Source organism: Tiliqua scincoides, chromosome 3 (genome assembly GCF_035046505.1).
Source record: "Tiliqua scincoides isolate rTilSci1 chromosome 3, rTilSci1.hap2, whole genome shotgun sequence".
Lineage (NCBI taxonomy): Eukaryota > Metazoa > Chordata > Lepidosauria > Squamata > Scincidae > Tiliqua > Tiliqua scincoides.
Window position 1 is genome coordinate 1,826,636 of NC_089823.1, and position 20,400 is coordinate 1,847,035.

The window sequence follows — 20,400 nt, forward strand, 5'->3', positions numbered from 1 at the left end:
TCCTGCGGTTAGGCGCAGTCATGGAGACCTCTTAGAGATAAGGGAATGTTTGTTCCCCTACCTTGGAGCTGCGTTCTCCTTCCCTCGCTGCTGGAAAGTTGGTTAGGATTGCGCCCTAAATCAGCCAATTTCTGTTCTGGATGGCTTTTTTATTGGGGGGGGGGGGTTAATAACAGCATGTGATTGGAATGGTCTCTTGGGTTTAAACTGTGGTTCTCCTGTCTCTAGCACATCCTGCTGCTTTTTATCTCTGTCCCATTTATTATTAATGGCCTGTTCTGGTTCGTTCTGGCTTTTATGCCATCCCAAAATCTTCTGTAGTTTTGGAAACATGGAGTAAGAAGCCCCAGAGTATCACGAAAAGGGTGGGATTGGCCAATGCATGATAGGACGAGGAGGAAAAAGGGTGCTGGAGAAGCACGTTCTTCCCAAAGAGTGGCAACAGAAAGGGGGTGGCAGCAGTGGAACGTGAATGTGGCAGCCACTGGGCACCTTGGAAGGCATCTCGGCCCCGGCCACCTGCTGTTCATCTGGTGAGCTGCAGACTTGATGCAGAGCAGATCTGCAAAGATCAAAAAGACTTTGGATCCGCAGTGAAGGAACCGGACTGGCAGTCCAGCTTCAGCAGAATGCCTGTTGGGAGTGCTTTGGCAAGGTCCCTTTGCTGGCATTTGATTTTGACTTGGTTCATTTCATCTGCATCCGCATTTGGCATTCTTCAGCATGCTTGGCAAACGCTCAATAAAGCTGTGAAGCATTTTCACTTCTCTTGCCTTTTGGACAGCTTGCTGGCTCAAGAGATGTAACCTGTGCACAGCCTGTAGGTCAGCTTGTTGGCAACCTTCAGTCTCGAAAGACTCTGGTATCGCGCTCTGAAAGGTGGTTCTGGAACAGCGTCTAGTGTGGCTGAAAAGGCCAATCCGGGAGTGACAATCCCTTCCACACCGGGAGCAAGTGCAGTCTGTCCCGGGTCTGTCTTCCTGGCTATGGGCCTTCCTTCTTTGCCTCTTAGCCTCAGCCTGTTGGCCAAGTGTCTCTTCAAACTGGGAAAGGCCATGCTGCACAGCTTGCCTCCAAGCAGGCCGTTCAGAGGCCAGGGTTTCCCACTTGTTGAGGTCCACTGCTAAGGCCTTCAGATCTCTCTTGCAGATGTCCTTGTATAGCAGCTGTGGTCTACCTGTAGGGCGCTTTCCTTGCACGAGTTCTCCATAAAGGAGATCCTTTGGGATCCGGCCATCATCCATTCTTACAACATGACCAAGCCAACGCAGGTGTCTCTGTTTCAACAGTGCGTACATGCTATGGATTCCAGCACATTCCAGGACTCAGCTTAAAACCCCTGATTCATCCTAAACTTTGTTGCATGGTGTGGAGGGAGTGGATGATGAGAAACTTTTCTTCCTCTCTCCCAATCCTAGAAGCCCGGGTCATTCACTGGAACTGATTAGTGGGACATATAGGATGGACAAAAGGAGGTGCTTCTTCACACAGCACATAACTGGAATTCATTGCCACAGGATGTGGTGATGGTCAGTAGTTTGGATGGCTTTAATGGGGTGTAGGCAGTGTTCCCTCTAAGAATTAGCAGTGCTGCACAGAGCCCTTGTGTGGTGTCTTACCAGCACTTGGCAATGACATCATGTAATTACTGGCTTCCAGGTCAGCTTCGAGCTGTGCAGAGTTTGGTTGTGAGAGATAAGCGGCCATGCAGTTGTGCACCTTAGGGTGCCTGCCACAACTAGGTGAGAGCACCTGGTGACAGTTGCAATAGTCAACTCGCCTCACGTGGCCCCAGTGATGACAACATAACTGGGCGCTCTAGGGTTTGCAGAAGGGAGATGCTGCTTCAGCGGAGCTATGGTGGGATTTGATGAAGCCCATAGGCTGAAGAAGCCTGCAGGCTTTAACACTGGTCAGAAATGGAGCAGAGGGAGAAAGGCCAGAGAGTAAAGGAAGGTGGCACACTCAGGAGAGATCAAGACACAAGGGACCAAGAAGGTGAGGAGGGAGGCCCTGGTCTCTGAAGGCAGAAGAGGAAAAGGAGTCTCCTGTCCTCAACAGCAGGGGCTGGGGCTTGGCCTGCTTTGCGTTGCTCATGCTCCCTGGGGAAAGGCAGACCAGCCGGACCTCTAGCTCCCAGGACAAGGCGACCCCTTTAGTCTGGCACCTGCTGCCTCCCCAAAGGGCCCTTGCAGAGGTAAACCCTGGAACGCAGTTGCTGCAGTTCATCTGAGGGGCACTCTGCTGCCCACAGCCCCTCCTCTGAGGCTAGACCCACAGAGATCCAGGGTAAAGGATCCACTGGCCTGAAAGATCTGCCTTGTAGAGTCTTCATGTCTCTGCATCCCCTGACAGAAAGCAGAGTCCAGAGCGAAGCCAGAGGACACAGATGTGGGCTGGCACAAGACTGAGGGTGCAATCCTAACCCCTTAAGTTAGTGCTTTCCAGCACTGGCATAGCAGTGCCAATGAGACATGTGCTGCATCCTGCAGTTGGGTGTCGCTCATGGAGGCCTCCTCAAAGGAAGGGAATGTTTCTTCCCTTACCTCAGAGCTGCATTGCCCTTATGTTGGTGCTGGAAAGTGGGTTAGGATTGTGCCCTGACTGGAATAAAGCCAGCAGTTCAGGAAACACCACCTCAGGGCGGGCAGCTCTATAAATCTTGAAGAATAAACAGCAGCTGCCGCACAGCCCACTGCCACCCATCAGCCTTTGTTCTGTCATCTCCCCACCCCCAAGATACAAGTTCCCTGAGGGGCAGAGGTCACAGGGGAGTGGGCTTATTCAGAAAGGACAGGTCAACAGGGTGACCAGATCCAGTGGAGAACAGAGTGCCTAGACCTTTAACCAGAAGAGGGCATTTTGTCAGGTGCAACTCAACACGGAAGGGTTTAAAAAGCTGCACCTGCCAAAATGCTGTTTCTATGCTCTGGTTAAAGGCATAGGCACTCTGTCTTCCATTGGATCTGGTCACCCTGCAAGTCAACCACTGACTACTCCTCATGATGACTGTGGTCTTCTGTGTCCAGCTCCACTGCCCCTGAGTCCCAGTACTAGATCTTTGCAGGGTCAACCCAGTGGTTGAGGATGCATTCCTCAGGGTTGCTTGGGAACAACTGGGAAAAGGACTGAGGGGTGGCATTCTTTGGGGCAGCCAAGAGGAAGTTTGCCACCATAAAGGTGGGGGGGGGGGTGCTCAGTTCTCTCGTTATAATCATCGACCAAAGGTTGTCCTGCTGATCTTTGGAACGGGCTCCTTGGTTCTGAGCCTACCAGCCCCACACACACCTGGCTCCTCTGGAAGGGAGGAGTTTTAGTCAGCCCTGATTTTTTCTTGCTCTTCTGCCACTCACCCAAAAGCTGACACAGCTGTGGATGAGGCCTGGCTCTTAAAGCTGCCCTGAGGTGGGGGGATTTTTTTGTGGATTTCTCCAGAAAGTAGTTGGTGGTGCAGTCAGGTAGGTTGTGTGGGAGCCATCCTGCTGGCACAGATTTGTTCAGTTGTCTCTGGTGCTGGCTTGAAGTGGGTTAATTTAAAACCAGTTTAATACTTCTCCAGAAAGGGCTTTGGTGACTGTTGTATGTCAGAGGTGGGGTGGTTGGAGTGGTGAACTGGTGGGGGTGGGTTCATCTCAAAAGGACACACAACTCTCACTGTCTTATGGCTCTGCGCTAGAGGGGTGAAAGAAGTCTTGATCAATCTGGGCTTTAATACAGGCAGGAGGGTGCTGGGAGCAGGTCAAAATACACCTTCTGTGCCTCTGTAGGGAGGATGGAGTGGTTTTGGAGGGAAGTACTACTTTGGGGGCAGTGTTCTCTGTGGGCAGGAGAAGTAAGGCTGAAGTTGGCTGAGTGGGGTGGTGTGCTTTGGTGGTGCCAGTTCTCCATAGAGGAGAGGCAGCACATGCAAGGAGAGTTCTTGGCGTGGAGAGATTAGCTCTTGCCCTGCTGAACTTGGTTGTCCTGTGCTGGTGAAGCAGCCCCTCCCCTTTGGTGTTTCCTCTTTCCCACCAGTGTAATAACTTCAGTGCATGTTTAGTGCTTTTTGGACAGGCAGAGCACAATGGTCTGAAGATGGCTGCATCTCTTCCCCCAGGCCATTTCTCCTTATAGTTTTATATGTACTTGAAAACAATATTTCAGGGTTCAGTGGGATTTAGTGCCTAGATTCTAAACATTCCTTGGAAGGCAGGCTTTTGAGCTTGTACAGACTTAGTAAATCTAGAGCCAAAATCCTAACTTGGTTCTCTGGTGCTGTGTTGGCTCTCTCCCCAACTGCTTTGCTTCCACCTTAACGAGGCTGCCTCTTGGAGTTCGACTGCCAGGGCCCTCCTTTCCTTCCCTGCTGACTAAACAGCCTGGATATTGGAGAGGTTTTGGCTTGTACAAGCTATACAACTTAGTGGTCTTATCCCTGCTAACTGGTAAGAGGCACTTTTTCAAGTGGGTGCTCCTCTTTTATTTAGTAGGGGGAGAGTAACTGGCCCACCTCACCCCAGCAGTGTCTTTTTGAGTGGCTGTCTGCTGGTGTTGCATCTTTTAGATTGTGAGCCCTTTGGGGACAGGGAGCCATTAGTTGTTTGGTTTTTTCTCTGTAAACCACTCTGATAACTGTTCATTGAAAAGTGGTATATAAATACTGTTAATAATAATACTAAATGTAAGAAAAGAATCTGTGTATGATAGGGAAATGTTTGCACTTGCCCCACCCACACTCCAAGAACAATGGAAACCCAGCAGAGGTTCCCTTGGGGACATGTCCTAAACCTGTGGAGTGTGTGCTGCATTACTGCAGAGTGATTTGGCTACAAGGGCCTCATGAAGGGCTCTTGTGACCCACTATCGGCAGCCCAGGCTCCCTGTTTACTTTTTGCATAGAAGTGCATGGCTGCTGTTCACTTGGGTGGGGAAAGTCAAGTTCTCCAAGGGGGCAGTGTTGCGACTACCTGCCTGGCATTAGTGGTCTGAGCCACTAGTGGGTGGGGTGTGTGTGTAAGTCTCTGGGTACTCCATCCCTCATGAATTTTGCATTATGGAGGCAACAACAACCAACATTTTCTTAGAAAACAATGAATGGTTGTTTAATTCACTTGTGGTAACACTAGTGGAGCTATGGTCAATGTCATGGCACTGAAGGTGGTGGCTGCTGGGATCCCCGCTGAAAGGCAGGCTTTTGAGTGTGACAAGAGTGACAGTGTGGTACATGCAATATACCCCTAAAAGTAGTGGTGTGAACTTGACTCCTGGTTGTGGTGAGCTCTGCACTGCATGGCTTTGTCTGATCAACATGTTGGGTGATTAATGGAGAACTGGGGAATTTGGGGGCAGTTGATCTCTTTGGGACCCCCAGTGCATGATGAGCAGTCGCACTGTCTGCCTTGAGGCCTGCTTCTTGCTTTGCAAGTCTCCAGTATGTGTGTTCATTCAGAGGAAATACTGAAACAAATGAAGTGATAAGATGGCATATGAATGTAGAACTCAAAGAGCTGCCTGATGAATACCCTCTTTCCTCAAGCAGTGGCTTCTTGCAGTTTTGTCTCCAGCCTTGGAACACTCAAGTAGCTGATCTTTCTACTGGAACTCTACTGGATCATATCTTGGGCTTTCTGCACACCTAGAAATCTTCTTGATGGACTGTCCATATTGAGTCCTGCTTTCGACAAGTCCTGCTTTCAGTTTTAAAAACACAAGTGAGCTCCAGGTGTGACTACAGTATAACTGGGCAGGCACACGAAACCCCTGATACCAAACCTTCCTTGGCTCCCACAGGCACAGTATACAGGAACATTTGCTTGGATTGGGCAAAAGACTGACATGGCATCATGTTGCCTGCAACAGTTAAGCTGACCAGTTATTTTACGGATGCCTCTCTAAGTGTTTGTGCTGTGTTGGCTGCTTCCCAGGCATTTTGGCGCAGCAGTTTATTTAGTGGACCAGGTGCCTGTATGTGAATCTTCCATTTGAATTCCTTGAGCTCCTGAGTGGGTGCTGTTTGGACCCAGTAAGTTGCAATACATTCCAGAACCTCATCCCTTATTGCACCTGACTCCTCAGAGAAGGTGGGTAGCCATGTGCTCAGTGATGGCTGAGTTTGAAAGAGACTCACTCCCTTGTGGTCCTAGCAGCACGTCTGACTGGGTTGTAAGGCTGCAGGAGTTGACTGGAGTGGGGACAGGAGGCCTGGTCTAGAGGGTAGAGCCTCCGTTAGCCTGAAGATAGCATGAAGAGCTGGAAGGTCGCCAGTTCACAGCTCTGGGAATGGCAAGACCTGGAAGCAGCTGACAAGCTGAGTTATTCCACCTGCTCTTTGGTGTGAGCAAAGCGTCTTGGCTGCCCTTCATGTGAGAGATGGAGCTGCTTGTCAGCCTGCATGGGAGGCAACTGGAGGCCAGAAGTGATACCAGATCAGAAAGATGCATCTGCAATGTGTGGTTCTTGCAAGATAGAACCTTTCTATGATTGTAAAAATCCCCTCGGGGATTTAGAAATGCCTGCCTATATAAACCGCCTTGAATAAAGTCGGAGGAGTAATCCGATAACCAGAAAGGTGGTATATAAATACCCAGTTATTTATTAAACCCTTCTGCAGGCAACACACACACACACAGATTCCTCTTCAGAGCTGTGATTTCAGTCCTTGTTGACCAGCTCAACCTAACATGAAGAGCGCAGTGAGTGGATTCTTGTGGGAAATAGTAGCTGTTACAAAATGCACTTCTTGGGACATGCATAGTGTATGTGTGGGGGACAACGACCCTGCAGAGTGTGCAGATTGAGTGCACTGGCCAGGGACATAAGGGGGAAGGTGCAGCAACGCAACTTCATTGTGGGCAATACAATAGTGGGGAGGGGGAATAAAAAAGCAAGGCAGTTGGAAGATGAGCTGGCGTGTTAATTAAATGTAACTTTAATTCATGTGATCCACTGGGGCTTTGTCTTGTGTCCTGTGTTTTTAAATTTCCTAGCCACCTTGATTGCTCTTGCTGTGAGAAAGGCAGGACAGACATTCTTTAGATAAGGTGGAGAGGATTTGGTCTCTGTTGCTCCAGAGCATGGGTCTCCAAACCCCAGCCCGGGGGCCAGATGCGACCCACGGCCAGCCTCAATCTGGCCTGTGGCCAGTCTCTTGTCCCCTGAAAGCTTCTGGCCCACCTGGCCGAACTTGACTGGAACTGTGCTCTGGTTGTATTTGGAGGGTGTTCTAAGGGCCAGACAGTTTGAATGAATGAGCCCATTCATTCATTTATTCACTCATCTAAGTTCCATCCCTAATTTATTTATATAAATTTTATATTTAAATAATTTTTCCGGCCTTCAACAGCATGCCAGATATTTGACGCGGCCCTCTGGCCAAAATTTGGAGACCCTGCTCCAGAGGGTAGGACCAGTGGTGTAGTTAGTGGGGGGGGGGCAACCTGGGTGACACCCTAGGGGTGTGTGTGACACCACTAGTGGCCAAAATTGTGGAAATCTTGGTTTTTATGAATAAGGTCATTTCATGTAATGTGTAACTTGCAGGATGTAATGAGAAGTGGGTTGAACTATCTGTGTTCTATCAAAAATTGAAGCTAGGTAAACAGAAGATGAAAACACAACTGCCTTATATAACAAAAAATCAATTTCTTTAACTCAGAATTGACCAATTAGACTGTTCTGAGAGCCAATGAACTGTTTTGACACAGCAGGGAACCAGTAAGGTATTGGTATGAGTCAGCTTTCATTTCCATATGTCAGAGCTAATACTAGAACTCTTATTCAGTTGTGTGTGTCATCAAGTTGAAAGCTAATTTTTTGTTGGTTGCTGATTTTTGGGGTGACCTTTACTGTTGTATGGTAAGTCAGATAAAGTTAATAGGGGTGACACCATGAGTAATGACACTGAATGACACCAGTCCTAGTGATGCCACTGGTGGAAAGTTTGGGTGTCACTGGCTTAGATGACTTTTAAAGTGAATTCTAACAATTCATGGTGGACTACAGTCTGTCAGTGGTTACTAACCACGATGGCTGCATGGAACCTCCAGATGCAGGGGCAGTATGTCACTGAGTACTTTGTGCAGGGGGGGGGGCACTGACTTCCATCCCTGCTTGTAGGGAAATGTTCACTGTGTTTTATGGCCATTATTATTTCATGTAATGATGATTACTGAAAATTATTAACAGTATTTATATACCGCTTTTCAACAAAAAGTTCACAAAGCGGTTTACAGAGAAAAATCAAATAACTAAATGGCTCCCTGTCCCAAAAGGGCTCACAATCTAAAAAGATGCAAATGAATACCAGCAGACAGCCTCTAGAACAGACAGTGCTGGGGTGAGTTGGGCCAGTTACTCTCCCCCTGCTAAAAAAGGAGCACCCACTTGAAAAAGTGCCATTTACCCAATTAGCAGGGAAAATGTGTTTTATGTGGGGGGGGGCGGGGTAAGGGTGGGAATGGTGTCAACTGACCTAGCTACACCTCTGACTGGGCCATATGGGTTTCAGTCACAACAAAGGAGACTTTTCCTTGCATTAGCAAGAACTTGGTGGCAAAACTGTTCAGTGGTGGCATGATCTGCCTTGGTAAATGGTTCACCATTGGACAGGTGCCCAGTCTCTGCTGAAAGACCTCCACTGGATAATGTAACAGTAGATAGCCTGCATTGGTAGGGAGCTAGGCACGGTCTTCTGGGTCCTTGCTGATGCTAATTCTGTGCATACAGCAATAGAAAGGCAGACCAGTCATGGAGGAAGGATACGAGGGCCCAGTGACCTGGGTTTTTTTATCTTACATGGGACTTCTGTGGGTCAAGTTCATCAGGGACCCTCTTTGTGGCTGATGGCCCTTGATTGTCCACCCCTGGCCTTTTATTATTATTATTAATATTATTAATATTAATAATAATAATAATAATAATAATAATAATAAACAGTATTTATATACCGCTTTTCAACAAAAGTTCCCAAAGCGGTTTACAGAGAAAAATCAAATAACTCATGGCTCTAACATGAGTGCTTTTAATAGGTGTGGAAAGGAACTCCTAGCTAGCTCTGGAGGCTGCTGGCTCAAGTAACCTGGGCTCTGTGCCATGGAATTGGTGAGGACAGGGTAGCTAGGCTTGCTATCATTTGTGTCTCTAAGCACTTTGTTCACACTCATCCTGGGAGCCTCCCTGCTTAGGACTTTGCTTCGCAGGTGCAAATATGCTGTGCAAGCAAGTACAATGTCTTCTCCTGAATCTGCCAGCTGTCCTGGGGTTGTGAATTGCTCTGACAAGCCAAAGCTATGCTACTCAAGGTTCCCTGCCTTAGGGCCCAGTCCTATCCAACTTTCCAGTGCCAATGCAGCCTTGCCAACAGGGTGTGCGCTGTATCCTGTGGTGGTGGGGAAGTCATGGAGGACTCCTCAAGATAAGGGGATGTTTGTTTCCTTGGGACTGCATTGGCACAGGACATAAGAACAGCCCCACTGGATCAGGCCATAGGCCCATCCAGTCCAGCTTCCTGTGTCTCACAGTGGCCCACCAAGAGCCCCAGGGAGCACACCTGATAACAAGAGACCTCATTCTGGTGCCCTCCCTTGCATTGGCATTCTGACATAGCCCATTTCTAAAATCAGGAGGTTGCACATACACATCATGGCTTGTAACCTGTAATGGATTTTTCCTCCAGAAACTTGTCCAATCCCCTTTTAAAGGCGTCCACCACCACCCCAAGATCTCTTTCCTGAACTGTCACAGGCAGCTCAGAACCCATCAGCCTATATGTGAAGTTTTGATTTTTTGCCCCAATGTGCATGACTTTACACTTACTGACATTGAAGCACATCTGCCATTTTGCTGCCTATTCTGCCAGTCTGGAGAGATCCTTCTGGAGCTCCTCACAATCACTTCTGGTCTTCACCACTTGGAAAAGTTTGGTGTCATCTGCAAACTTAGTCACCTCACTGCTCAATCCTGTCTTCAGGTTGTTTATGAAGAGGTTGAAAAGCACCGGTCCCAGGACAGATCCTTGGGGCACACTGCTTTTCACGTCTCTCCATTGTGAAAATTGCCCATTGACACCCACTCTCTGTTTCCTGGTCTTCAACCAGTTCTCAATCCATGAGAGGACCTGTCCTCTAATTCCCTGACTGCGGAGTTTTTTCAGTAGCCTTTGGTGAGGGACCGTGTCGAACGCCTTCTGAAAGTCCAGATATATAATGTCTACGGGTTCTCCTGCATCCACATGCCTGTTGACCTTTTCAAAGAATTCTATAAGGTTCATGAGGCATGACTTACCCTTACAGAAGCCATGCGGTTCTCCCTCAGCAAGGCCTGTTCATCTATGTGTTTTGAGATCCTATCTTTGATGAGGCATTCCACCATCTTACCCGGTATAGATATTAGGCTGACCAGCCTATAGTTTCCTGGGTCTCCCCCCTTTCCCTTTTTAAAAATAGGCGTGACATTTGCTATCCTCCAATCTTCTGGCACCATGGCCGTTTTGAGGGACAAGTTGCATACCTTAGTCAAGAGATCTGCAACTTCATTTTTCAATTCCTTAATAACTCTTGGGTGGATGCCATCAGGGCCCGGTGACTTATTGATCTTTAATTTATCAATGAGGTCTGAAACATCTTCTCTTTTAACCTGTATCTAACTTAATTCCTCGGTCAGGAGGGGCCGTTCGGGCAGCAGTATCTGCCCGAGGTCTTCTGCCGTGAAGACAGATGCAAAGAACTCATTTAATTTCTCTGCCATCTCTAAGTCTCCTATCTCCCTTTCCCTCCCTCACCATCCAGAGGGCCAACCGCTTCTCTGGCGGTTTCCCTGCTTCTAACATATTTGAAGAATATTTTCAAATATTCTTTTATTATTCCCCTTAATGTTGCTGGCCATGAGTTCCTCATAGTCTTGCTTGGCCTCCAGTATCACCTTCTTACATTTCTTTTGCCACAGTTTATGTTCCTTTTTATTAGGGAAAGACTTCCATTTATGGAAGGAAGCTTCCTTGCCCTTCACAGCCTCTCTAACTTGGCTGGTTAGCCATGCGGGCACCCTCCTGGATTTAGTGGAACCCTTCTTTCTTTGTGGTATACATCTCTGCTGGGCCTCTGTTACTGTTGTTTTAAGCAGCCTCCATGCACTCTGGAGTGATTGGACTCTTTTTACCTTCCCTTTCGACCTCCTTCTAACCAGCCTCCTCATTTGAGGGAAGTCGGCCCGTCGGAAGTCAAGGGTTTTTGTTAGAGATTTGCCCGATATTCTTCCCCTGACGTGCACGTCAAAACGGATCGCAGCATAATCAGTGTTCCCCAACAGCTCCATAACATTGACATCTCTAACCAGGTCCTGTGTACCGCACAATATTAAATCCAGAGTCACCTGTCCTCTGGTGGGCTCCATGACTAGCTGCTCTAAGGCACAGTCATTTAGCACGTCAAGGAATCCGGTCTCCTTTTCGTGACCAGACCCAGTCAATATGAGGATAATTGAAGTCCCCCATGATTACAACCCTGTCCCTCCTTGTCACTTCCCTGATCTGTTTCCTCATTTCAAGGTCCCCTTCAGATTTCTGGTCTGGAGGACAATAGTACGCCCCCAGTATTACATCGCTGCACAAGCCTGGTAATTTAACCCACAGAGATTCTACGGTGGAGTCAGACCCGCCTTCATTATCTACTTTGCTGGATTCTATACCTTCCTTAACATAAAGGGCCACCCCACCTCCAACACGCCCCTGCCTGTCCCTCCTGTAGAGTTTATAGCCCGGGATTGCGGTATCCCACTGATTCTCCACATTCCACCAGGTTTCCGTTATGCCCACTATGTCAATGTTTTCCCTAGTCACCAGACATTCCAGTTCTCCCATCTTTGCTTGGAGACTTCAGGCATTTGCATAAAAGCATTTGTACATGGAATGCCCCAGGATGGGCTGCTTATTCGCTCCTTTGTCTCTGCATCCTCTCACTGTGCCAAACCGTCTATCACATCCCATCATGCTACCGTTCCCAATTTCTTCTCCTACTCTGCGTTTGCCTTCTTGTTCTCTAACCTCCCCATCCTCATCCCATAGGGATGAGGAGTCCCGAACCGGATGCCTCTCGGCTCCTGTTGGCCTTCCCCCAGGGATCAGTTTAAAAGCTGCTCTGCCACCTTTTTAATGTTATGCGCCAGCAGTCTGGTTCCATTCTGGTTCAAGTGAAGTCCGTCCCTCTTGTACAGGCCCCGCTTGTCCCAAAATGTTCCCCAGTGCCTAATGAATCTAAACCCCTCTTCCCTACACCACTGTCTCATCCACGCATTGAGACCCCTGATCTCCGCCTGCCTAGCTGGCCCTGCGCTTGGAACAGGTAGCACTTCAGAGAACGCTACCTTTGAGGTCCTGACTTTCAGCTTCCTACCTAAAAGCCTAAATTTGGCCTCCAGGACCTCCTGGCTACACTTGCCCACGTCGTTGGTGCCGACATGCATCACAACCGCTACCTCCTCCCCAGCACTGTCTACCAGCCTTATCCTGGAAATTTGGTTAGGATTGGGCCCTAAGTCCTGAAGTGAAAGAGGCAGCCCTGGCCTGGGTTGTGGTCTTCTGGCAGGCAGCTAGCACCACACGCACATGCATGCCAGTGTTGCACAGAACAGAAGTGTAGGGCAGCACATTCCTCAATTCCTGCATTTCCCCCCTCTGTCTGCAGGGAGATGGCAGCGCCAGGGATGTGGCTGAGACTCCTGACTGTCTTGGTGACTGTTGTCGCCAAGGACTCTGTGCTGAATATGTGCATGGATGGCAAACATCATAAGACAAGCCCAGGTCCAGAAGATGCCCTGCATTATCAGGTATGGACACACACCCAGCCCCCTTCTTCCAGCTGAGCTGCTGTAAGTTGGCAGGGGTTGGAGTTGGTGAGAAGGGCTGGGCTTGAACACATGCGCTGCAGATGGTCCCTCCCAGCACCTCCACTTCAAAGGTTGGCACTTGCCTGAGGCTGTGGAGAGCCACTGCCAGTCTAGCTGTGCTCTGCAACAAGGGGCTCTAGAGAATGCCAGGTTGCCAACTGTCTGCAGCGCCCTTGATCGCCCTTGATCGCCCTTGATCCCCTCCTTGCCCAGGGTGGACAGCAACAGGAGCTCTGCCTTGCCCTGGCTTGTGCCTAAGGGTTGGCAGCTGTGTCTACAAAGGGGACTGTGCAGCAGAGTTTTGGCTGCTGCCTACACAAGAAAGGGATTTGAGGGCCAGCAATGTGAATGGCTCTGCCTATGAAGGTACCTGCTGACCAGGGAGTTGTATAGAAAGGCTGCCTAGTGCAGGAGGGCTACTCCTGAAGGGTGCAAAATGGTGCCACAGACCTGGCTGCCTCCACATCACTCTTCTGCAGCAAGAGCTGGTATTTCTGCTGGAGCTGGTTTGACCCAGGTCTGTTGGGCAGCTGTGCAGAAGAGGAAGGACATATGGAGAAGGCAAGACCTGTCCGGCAGAGGAGTCTGTCACTGGGACTTGCTTTCCAGCATCTCATCTCTGAAGATGAAGGTACAGCTGGTTAAATGGGAGAGACCCAGAGTGGGCAAAAATGGATCTACAGGGACCAGTGCCTTGGTACGCACTGGAGGGTGCTGGGGGGGGGATGAAAAGTTCTGGTTTTAAGCCACCATGCATGTGGTGGAGAGGTGTCTCTGGCCACCAACATGTTTTGGCAGGGGCATGTGGAGTCTGGTCCACTGCCTTTGACAAAGTGATAAGGGCAAATAGGCCCTTCAGTGGGCATGTGCTAGAGAGGGTGATCAGCAACTAGGATGAGAGCTCCCCTTTTCAACAAATACACTCTCACCTACCCTCATGTGGGCTCTCTCTCTGTTTCCAAAGTGCTTGCCATGGAAGAAGATGGCCTGCTGCACAGCCAACACAAGCCAGGCTGCTCACGAGGACCAGTCCTATCTGTACAACTTCACCTGGGACCACTGTGGCATCATGTCTGACAAGTGCAAGAAGCACTTCATCCAGGACACCTGTCTGTATGAGTGTTCACCCAACCTTGGGCCATGGATTAATAAGGTGGGCTGCGAGGCATCACTTGTGTGTGTGTGTGACCCCACACATTCAAATGGGGGGGGGGCCTGGCTGGCTGATTGCTTCTGTGGTTCCAGCCAGCCTATCCTTGCATGTCTAGCTGTGTGATAGAGAATGTCCTTGTGTTCAGGACACTCCATGATCAGAATGGCTCTGAACTTCGGGACAACTGCAGGGCTTCCTCCAAATGCTAAGGGGAGGCTTGTGGGCAGAAGGGACATGGAATCTTCTCTCCTCCTGCAAATGCCTCTGAGCCACGTTCTGAAACTGAAAGCAAGTCCAGCTTTCAGGGTGGGGAGCCTGCTGTGAAGCTTTTACTGCAACCTGTACTGAAAGTGAACCCACCCCAGCTTGGAGGTAGAGCCCTGCTGTGCATGCAGAAGGTCCCAGGTTCAATTCCTGGCAGCACCTCCAGGGCCCAGGAAAACCCACCTGAACTCTGGAAGAATAGCTGCTCATTAGCACACCCAGTGCTGAACTAGACAATGACTTGGTTGAAGGGGGCTTTCTATGTACTATAATAAGCCTCAATACCAAGTTGTCATGGAAATGGGTGCCTATTTTGCTCAAGCTTGGCCTGCCCCATTACCCTCGCAATACTGTTTGTGTATTTCAAGATAAGGCTCTCAGCAAGGATCTGTGCACAGTGGTGGGGAGGGGGAGGTGAGCACCCCGTCACCCAAGCCTGTCGTCCTGGCAGGTGCTGGTTTTGAAGTGTGTGTCTGCGGGAAACGTGTGGTTGTGCTTCCTCAGCAGCGGACTCTTCAGTGGAGCAGCAGGGCTGTGTGTGGGGCCTGCTGCTGAAGCCCAGCCTGGCCACCCTGGGAGATGGTGCTGGGGCTGACATGGGCCCTGGGTTTTCTCTGTCTGGGCAGAGAGAGGGATGTGTTGTACCAGAGGCTGGACTTCGAGAACCAGTGACCTCGCAGGCAGCTGGGTGCTTGAGGGTCTTGGTCTCCTGCAGGTGGACCAGTCCTGGCGCAAAGAGCGGATCCTGAATGTGCCACTGTGCAAAGAAGACTGCGAGCAGTGGTGGGAGGACTGCCAGGACGAGATGACTTGCATGGAAAACTGGCACAAGGGCTGGGACTGGTCCACAGGTCAGTCTAGCTGGGAAGGGGGCACTTGCCTGCCCCCTGCCCCCATGGCCTTTTGGGGAAATGAGGGGCTTATGGCACTTGGACAGCAGAATATGGGGGTTGGCTGCAAGTCCTGCTGCCTGCTTGTTGACAGGCCAGGAGTGCCTGCAGGTAGTTCTAGGCCCCAAATGCCAAAGGTCTGATGGCAGAACCAGCAACAGCCTTGGCCTGCAGTTTCAGTGCCAGCAGGCAGTTTTGTAGGGTTGCTTTCTCACTTCAGACCTTGAGGGCTAAAGTGGGAGTGGGGGGAAATCAGTGGCTGGGCTCTTTTTCAAGTGATGCTGAATAGATCAGTGGTGCAGGGACAGGGTCCACCCCCCCCCCGCTATGTGGTTTTCTTGTGTGCAGGTGCATATCCATTGCACAGAGCTTCCTAAGGGGGAGAGAGACAGATGAGTGGGGGGCCTGTATCGTTTTTGTCCCCCTTTGCTCTCTTCTTGGCTGACAGCAACTTGGAGTGTGACTTATTGGAGCAGGGGAAGAACAGTGGGGGTTGAGGGTTAGCTGTCACTTTGCCACCCACAACAGAACTGGGGTGTAGGTATGCACAGGCCAAACTGGGCCTGGGTTCTTGTGCCCCCAACCAAGACCAGGAGGGTCTCCCTGGCTTTGCAGACCATCAAACTGCTGTCTCAGTGGGGGGCTGTGTGGGGCCTGGTCTGTTAATGGTGCCACTGCAAGCATGGGCTGTCCCCTGGCCTGGATTCAGTGGCCGGTCCTCCTTGGCAACTAGGAAGGGAGAAGCCTGGATCTCGTCTGACTGCTGCACCTTCCTTCTTATTCAGGGAGGAACAGGTGCCCTGCTGGCTCTATGTGTCAGAAGCTGACGGGGGTCTTCCCTTCCCCCAAAGACATGTGTGAGAAGATCTGGAGCTACTCATACAAGTACACCACTTTCTCAAGGGACAGTGGGCGTTGCATCCAGATGTGGTTTGACCCCAACCAAGGCAACCCCAATGAGGCCGTGGCCAAGTACTATGCCAACGCAGGCCAGGATTCTCCTGCCCTCCTGCCTGGGACTCCACTGGTCTTGCTCGGCCTGGTGCTGGCAGCACTGCTGTGAACTTGGAGCAGAAAGTGCCTCGTTGTCAAAAGTCTTGTGAAGGTTCCTGTTATTTTTGTCAAGGTGGGAATGTCTACTGGAGGCTCCAGGAATTAAACACTCTTAATGGTGCACTCATGGAATGCGTGTTCATGGAATTCGTCTGCCAAAGCGTGTGCTCTGAATCCATTCTTGTTTAGTGACTAGACGAAACTGACATATTTAGCTGACACTAAACTGACACTGAAACTGACACTTTAGCTGCTCTTCAGGCATGCAGCAACAAAACTGACGAAACTGACTAGACTCCAGCAGGGGCTCCATACATTAAAGGGGGTGTCTGTCAGATGCTTCCCCCCTGGTAGATCTCTGGGCCTTGCTGGGTTTCAAAGTAGCTCTCGAGCCAAAAAAGTGTGAGCACCCCTGGTCTTGAAGAATGTCTTCAAGGGCTCTGGGTAAAATACCAGTATTTTGTTATGGTAGGATGTTTCAAGGATATAACTGGCACAGCCAAATGCTCATCCGTTCTGCTGAGAAAGAGAAGATTTGCATTCTAATGTCCCAATGAGTGTTCGACCCCCTTGGCATGTTCCAGGGCTCTGCCTTGCCACTGAAGATGAGCCCTGACACCCATTAAGGTCTGACACTGTCTTTGGTGGCAGTGGGTGGTGATGAGACTAACCTGGGCACATGTGAACAAGCTGCTCGGTATAAGGCTTTGAATGGACCAAACAAGGAGCTGCTTCAGGCTAAGATGGACTTGGTTGGAACCCAGGAGTCTCTTGCCAGGTAGCAATTCTTGACTCTCATAGTGCACTAAGTCTCTCTGCTGCAGACATGGTCTTTGTTGCTGAGGGCTACTCTGTAGCTCCACAGGAATGGCTATGGGGGGCAAAGTACATAGGTCTCTTGATCTTCTTGGGACTGTCAGCAGCAAGATTGTACTCTCATCACTCTCCTCTGAGGGCCAGTAGATGGCGCTAGAGCAGCAGTGATCTAGGGTGGCTAGAATAGGAAGAGGGTGGAGATACCAAAGTGGGGGGTTTCTTGTTGGGCTGTGTACATTGTTTGGACAAGGGGGAGGGGCTAAGAAGAATGCTTCATTGATAAGCTGGAAGATGTTCTTCCAGTGGCTGGTCTCCAGGTTGTGTAGGGAAAGAGAATGACTCGAAGATTTGAGTCATTCTGTTTCCCTTCCCCCTTGCCTATAACAAGCTAGAGATGAGCAACTGTTCCCCTCCAGTTCTGCCTCATCTAGGGCCAGGACAGGCCTTGGCCCTAGCAGTGGTGGGCGAATCCGTTGAATCACTTGAGCAGAAGAAGAAATGAGTGGGCTTGAACTGTGAGCCTCTGGCTGATTCGCATAGGCCAGTTACGGGGCTTTAACATTGCTTGGTTTTAGAGGCAGGCTGCCTCTGATTGCTGGATGCAGGGGAGGGCACCAGGATGCAAATTGTGTCTGTTGCCTAGTGTGCTCCCTGAAGCATTTGGTGGGCCACTGTGAGGTACAGGAAGCTGAACTGGATGGGCCTTTGGCCTGATCCAGCAGGGCTGCTCTTATGTTCTTATGAGAGTCCAGCATCCTACATGAGTGGACCAGAACAAGCAGGACCCCAATTTGTATGAAGACTGTAAGCTCAGCAGGAATATTTGGCTGAATTAGATGGGCCTTTGGCCTGAACCAGCAGTGTGGTACTTTTGGCTGCCCCAGTTAAATGATGGGATAGGGAACCAGTGGTGTGGCAAAGGTTGTGATAGTTCTCCTGTGGCGCTGGTGTTAGTTGTGCATTATTGTACCCTAAAATTTGGAGGGCTTCAGCCAAACATGACCTTTCTGTTCTTGCTTGGTCTCAAATCCCTCTGTGCTCTCCTTATAGACCACTACGCCCATTAATCACCTGTAATGGTGATGGAGGGGGGCAGGGCTGACTATAACCACCTGTGTTCTCCCTCCCCAGCTTTTTCTAGGAGACTGAATCAGCCCTGCCTGCACTCATTGGCAGAGATGCACAGGCAACTATTCCCCTTCTGGAACCTTAACAAAAAAGCCTGCTACTGTGCAAATTACTACTTTAAGGAGACTGCAGGCATCAAACAAGGAGACCTAGAACTTAAAACAGCAGAGTACAAGCCACTTCTTAAGACTTACCAGTCTCTTTCCCTCTCCCAACCAACAAAAACTACAAAAAAAACCTGCCAATAATAATAAAACCAGGAAATTCTTCTTCCACCCAGCTGTACCCAATGCCAATGTGGGTTTGAGGCTTTTTAGACTGAGTCATTGCTATGGTATTCAAAGCACCAGAATCACTGTAAAACTGGGCCTGTGAGTCCCAGAAAGGGGGGGGGCACAGAACCTTCCAGGCCCTCTAGCTGGTGTCTTCATCCTTCCTCCAGCAGGAAAGTTCCAGAGGGCAGAGTCCTGCCTGCCTCCTCATTTGCTGCTCAAGCAGAGCAGTCAGCTGCTCCTTGAAAGCAGGCTCAAATGGTGGGATGGTCCCTGCAGCAGAATGGAGCCTGTGGCTGTGTCAGTCCCAGGCTGTGGAGGGCTTGCAAACACACTGAACCTGGAAGTAAATGAGTGACTGCTCTGACTGTAGTGAAGGCCTTCTATTTGGTTTATTTCTGTATTTTTGGACACAGCCAATCCCATGTTCCTGGCACAGCTGGGTCATGGCCTTCAGGCACGAGGTTTCAAACCAATGACAAACAGCCCCTTGCCTGGTGTGTGTATTGCTCCTTCTCCAGGACTGTGCTCTTAGCCACGCCTAACGTAGGTAGGCATGCTCCTGAGAGTGGCATGTGCTCAAGGAGGGGTCGACAATAGGCTTAGATGGAGTGGCTGCGTGGCCTCCTCTCTCATTGGGGGAAGGTGAGGCTGTGAGATGTGTTCCTTGAGATCAAGGATGAGGCTGCCTGGGTGTTCAGCCAGGACTGCCATTGTGACTGGTGGGTGGGTAGTAAAAAGTGCAGATGGCTGGGACAGCATAGCCACTAGGGAGTAAGCACCAGAATGCATTTCTAGTTGCATTTAGGCCAGGGGATTAATTTTTGTTCTGCTTGCTTCCCCTGCTCCAAGCCAGCCTGCAAACTTCCCCTGTTGGGACCTCTTGGGCGCTTTGGTCTTAGGTAGCTATTGGATTCTCCCAACCGTGCAGCACTGGCAGCTAGTGAAATATGGGAAACCAAACACACTCCTAAGTCTCTCTAAAAAATTTGAAATATAGAAAATCCATTGCAGAAAATGAGCATCATTTTAGTTAGGCTCATATGCACTGGCATAACTGAAGGGGGGCAGAGCACTGAGTCGGGCAGGGAACCTTGGCGGGCATTCCCGGCAGCAGGAGTAAAACAGCTGTAATCCACGCCACGCTGAGGCTCCCTGTCAGAATGAGTGCTCTGCCCCCCTTCCCACCTCCAGCTAGGCCACTGCTCACACTAGAATGTACCTGAGTAGAACCCGAGTGCCCCCAAAGGAACTTCTGCAGCCCCACAACTGGGTCCCTGAGCTCCTCTACACTCCTTTATGGAAAGCAGATCCACAAGTCCAAGAGCGACTGGAGCAGGCCAGCTTCCTCCCAGCTTGGACACTGCTCAGGAGGGTCAGGGAAGCTCTGCTCGGCCCAGTGTGCAGGGCTTGCAGGAGTTGCCACTGCCCCACACCATGTGCAGGCAATACATAAGAACAGCCCCACTGGATCAGGCCAGAGGCCCATCTAGTCCAGCTTCCTGTATCTCACAGCGGCCCACCAAATGCCCCAGGGAGCACATCAGATAACAAGAGACCTGCATCCTGGTGCCCTCCCACGCATCATCTGGCATAGCCCATTTCTAAATCAGGAGGTTGCACATACGCATCATGGCTTGTAATTCATAATGGATTTTTCCTCCAGAAACTTGTCCAATCCTCTTTTAAAGGCATCTAGGCCGGATACCGTCACCACATCCTGTGGCAGGGAGTTCCACAGACCAACCACACACTGAATAAAGAAATATTTCCTTTTGTCTGTCCTAACTCTCCCAACGCTCAATTTTAGTGGATGTCCCCTGGTTCTGGTGTTATGTGAGAGTGTAAAGTGAGTTCAGGTGAGGCAGGAAAATGCCAATACCAGGAACTTTCTGGGCCCCGCCTGGGGCCCCAGTACAATTACCTGCTTTGCCCCCCCTCTGAGGCCCTGCTGCGAAGGGCCCGA

General features: G+C 50.1%; 2 protein-coding genes across 2 annotated transcripts in view; both read left to right on the forward strand.

Moving 5' to 3' along the window:
• The first annotated feature begins 12,675 nt into the window (after positions 1-12,675).
• Positions 12,676-16,228, forward strand: FOLR2 (folate receptor beta). Its single transcript, XM_066619394.1, has 4 exons — positions 12,676-12,798; positions 13,823-14,011; positions 14,991-15,126; positions 15,951-16,228. Exons 1-4 carry the CDS (start codon positions 12,676-12,678, stop codon positions 16,226-16,228), a joined length of 726 nt encoding a protein of 241 aa, XP_066475491.1.
• Positions 16,229-19,040: 2,812 nt separating this feature from the next.
• Positions 19,041-20,400, forward strand: part of INPPL1 (inositol polyphosphate phosphatase like 1) — a 74,645-nt gene continuing 73,285 nt past the window's right edge. Inside the window, exon 1 of the mRNA XM_066619395.1 lies at positions 19,041-19,079. Within this exon, the coding sequence (XP_066475492.1) occupies positions 19,041-19,079 (39 nt within the window). The remainder of the gene's footprint in view (positions 19,080-20,400) is intronic.